Source organism: Chaetomium globosum, genomic scaffold (genome assembly GCF_000143365.1).
Source record: "Chaetomium globosum CBS 148.51 scaffold_4 genomic scaffold, whole genome shotgun sequence".
Classification (NCBI taxonomy): domain Eukaryota; kingdom Fungi; phylum Ascomycota; class Sordariomycetes; order Sordariales; family Chaetomiaceae; genus Chaetomium; species Chaetomium globosum.
In genome coordinates, this window is record NT_165979.1 from 3,843,455 (window position 1) to 3,845,636 (window position 2,182).

At 56.6% G+C, this 2,182-nt stretch overlaps 1 protein-coding gene across 1 annotated transcript; it reads left to right on the forward strand.

The window, feature by feature from the left end:
• Positions 1 to 921: 921 nt before the first annotated feature.
• Positions 922 to 1,854, forward strand: CHGG_04959 (uncharacterized protein; the record flags this gene model as incomplete). The annotated part of the gene is made up of 1 exon (XM_001224172.1): positions 922 to 1,854. The coding sequence occupies one exon, from the start codon at positions 922 to 924 to the stop codon at positions 1,852 to 1,854; it is 933 nt and encodes a 310-aa protein (XP_001224173.1).
• Positions 1,855 to 2,182: the final 328 nt, after the last annotated feature.

A 2,182-nucleotide genomic window follows, 5' to 3' on the forward strand; every position in this document is an offset into this window, starting at 1 on the left:
CATGGCCATGGGTAGCATTGCCGTCCACAGTTCTGTGTCGTTGTTGGACAACAAGGTCCTGAGAGGCAAAGGACGATACTAAGGCCTCTAGGCTTTTTAGACGGTCTGTGAGGTTAGTCTTCTTGGAATTGGCATCACCGCGCCGGACATTTGCGGCATAGTAGCATGACGATGGCTGGTTACGCTTTAAGCAGCTGTCGCAAGGGGTGGCGCGGTTGCACTTCGACCTGTATTTTGGTTGGTTAGTTGGTGAGCTGCCTGGCTATGACTGGTGAGCAAGATGGCAGTTTATTGAGACTTACTTGCGAGTGCGGCATGGTTCACAGGATAACGGCGGTCTGTTCCGTTTCTCTATTCTCTTGGGGATAGCATCCATGGTTGGGGGTTGAGGGCGAGTCTGGGAATGCAAGTTGAGAAAGGGGTAGGTTTGTTTTTGGGTTAGTGATGTCCCTCAGTAGACTGCAAGGGCATGGCCACGGGGGAATTGTATGATCAAGTCTGAAGTATGTTTCGGATGGTGTTCTCGATGCCTAATGACGGGGGGAGTGGTGAGATGGGGAGAGGAGCGGAGATATTATCCCCGCCCCGGCGCCATTATCCCCGGACACGGGTTGGGCCTATGGTGGGCCAGCCGCATCCTTTAACCCTTGTTAGGAAGTGGCTTACAGCAACAGGATATAATAAATCCGGAAGTTGTTGTTCAAAGAAGGAAACAAACGCCAGCGTCGTTATTCTATATAATGGGGTCATTTCTTCTCGGGTTCATTTCTCTCTTGCTTCCTTCAAGTTCATCATCAACTCACCCATCCTACACCCTTTCCACCCCTATAGCTCCGCTCTCTGCTAAGTCCTAACCATCGTCAAAGACATCACCACCAAAACACCATACCAACATTCAACTCCCAGCCCCTAACCTTCACCATGGCCGTCCTCTCCGCCATCCACGGCATCAGCTCCGTGATCCTCTCCAACCTCTTCGTCACCCTCCCCCTCCCCCAAGCCCACCCCGACCTCGCCAACCAAACCATCATCGTCACCGGCGCCAACACGGGCCTCGGCCTCGAAACAAGCCGCCACCTGCTCCGCCTCGGCGTGCACAAACTGATCATGGCGGTCCGCAACCCCGAAAAAGGCGCCGCCGCCCGTGACAACCTCCTGCTCAGCACCTCCCGCCCCGCCTCCACCATCGAAATCTGGCCCCTCGACATGGCCGACCCCACCTCCATCCTCTCCTTCACCCAGCGCGCCGCGCGCGAACTCCCGCGCCTCGACGGCGTGCTCGCCAACGCCGGCCTCATGACGCAGCACTTCACCCTGACCGCCCACCACGAACAGACCCTCACCGTCAACGTCCTCCACACCTTCCTCCTCTGCCTCCTCCTCCTGCCCACCATGCGCGCCAGCACCCGCGAGACCGGCTACCCCTGCCGCTTCGCCATCCCCAACAGCGGGCTGCACTACGTCGCGCCGCTGGGCGAGCTGGCGACCACCCCCGACGGTGAGTCCCTCCTGCAGCGGCTGGACGACCCCGCGCGCGCCGACATGGCCGGCCGCTATCCGCTCAGCAAGGTGCTCGTGCTGTGGGGGGTGCGGGAGCTGGCGGCGCGGCTGGGGGGCGGCGCCGAGAACAAGGGTAAGGAGGGCGGGGTGGAGGTGATCATCAACACGCCCAACCCGAGCTATTGCGTGTCGAGTCTGGGGAAGGAGGGGGACGGGCCCGGGGTGGGGATGCGCGTGGCCGAGAAGCTGCTGGCGCGTACGACGGAGGAGGGCAGTCGGGCGCTGTTTCATGGCTTGGTGGCTGGGGTGGAGAGCCAGGGGCAGTATTTGACGAATTGTCATGTGCAAACGTGAGTTGCAGATGTCTTTTTTTTTTTTTTTTTTTTTTTTTTTTTTTTTTTTTTTTTTTTTTTTTTTTTTTTTTTTTTTTTTTTTCCCGCGCTGGCCCTCTTGATTGAGTTGTATTGGGAGAGAACAAAAATTTTTGGGGGTTGTTGACAGGCCGGCGTGTCATATTAACAAAGAATATGGGCAGCGGATGCAAAAAAGGTTCTTTGAAGAGCTTCTCGCGGCTTTGGAGGAGATCCCACCTGGGGTGTCAAGAAATATTTAAATATGGGGGTTGACCACATGTAGGGGGCACCAGCAAAACAAAAGAGAGGGCCTCTTAAAGGGGAAGGGC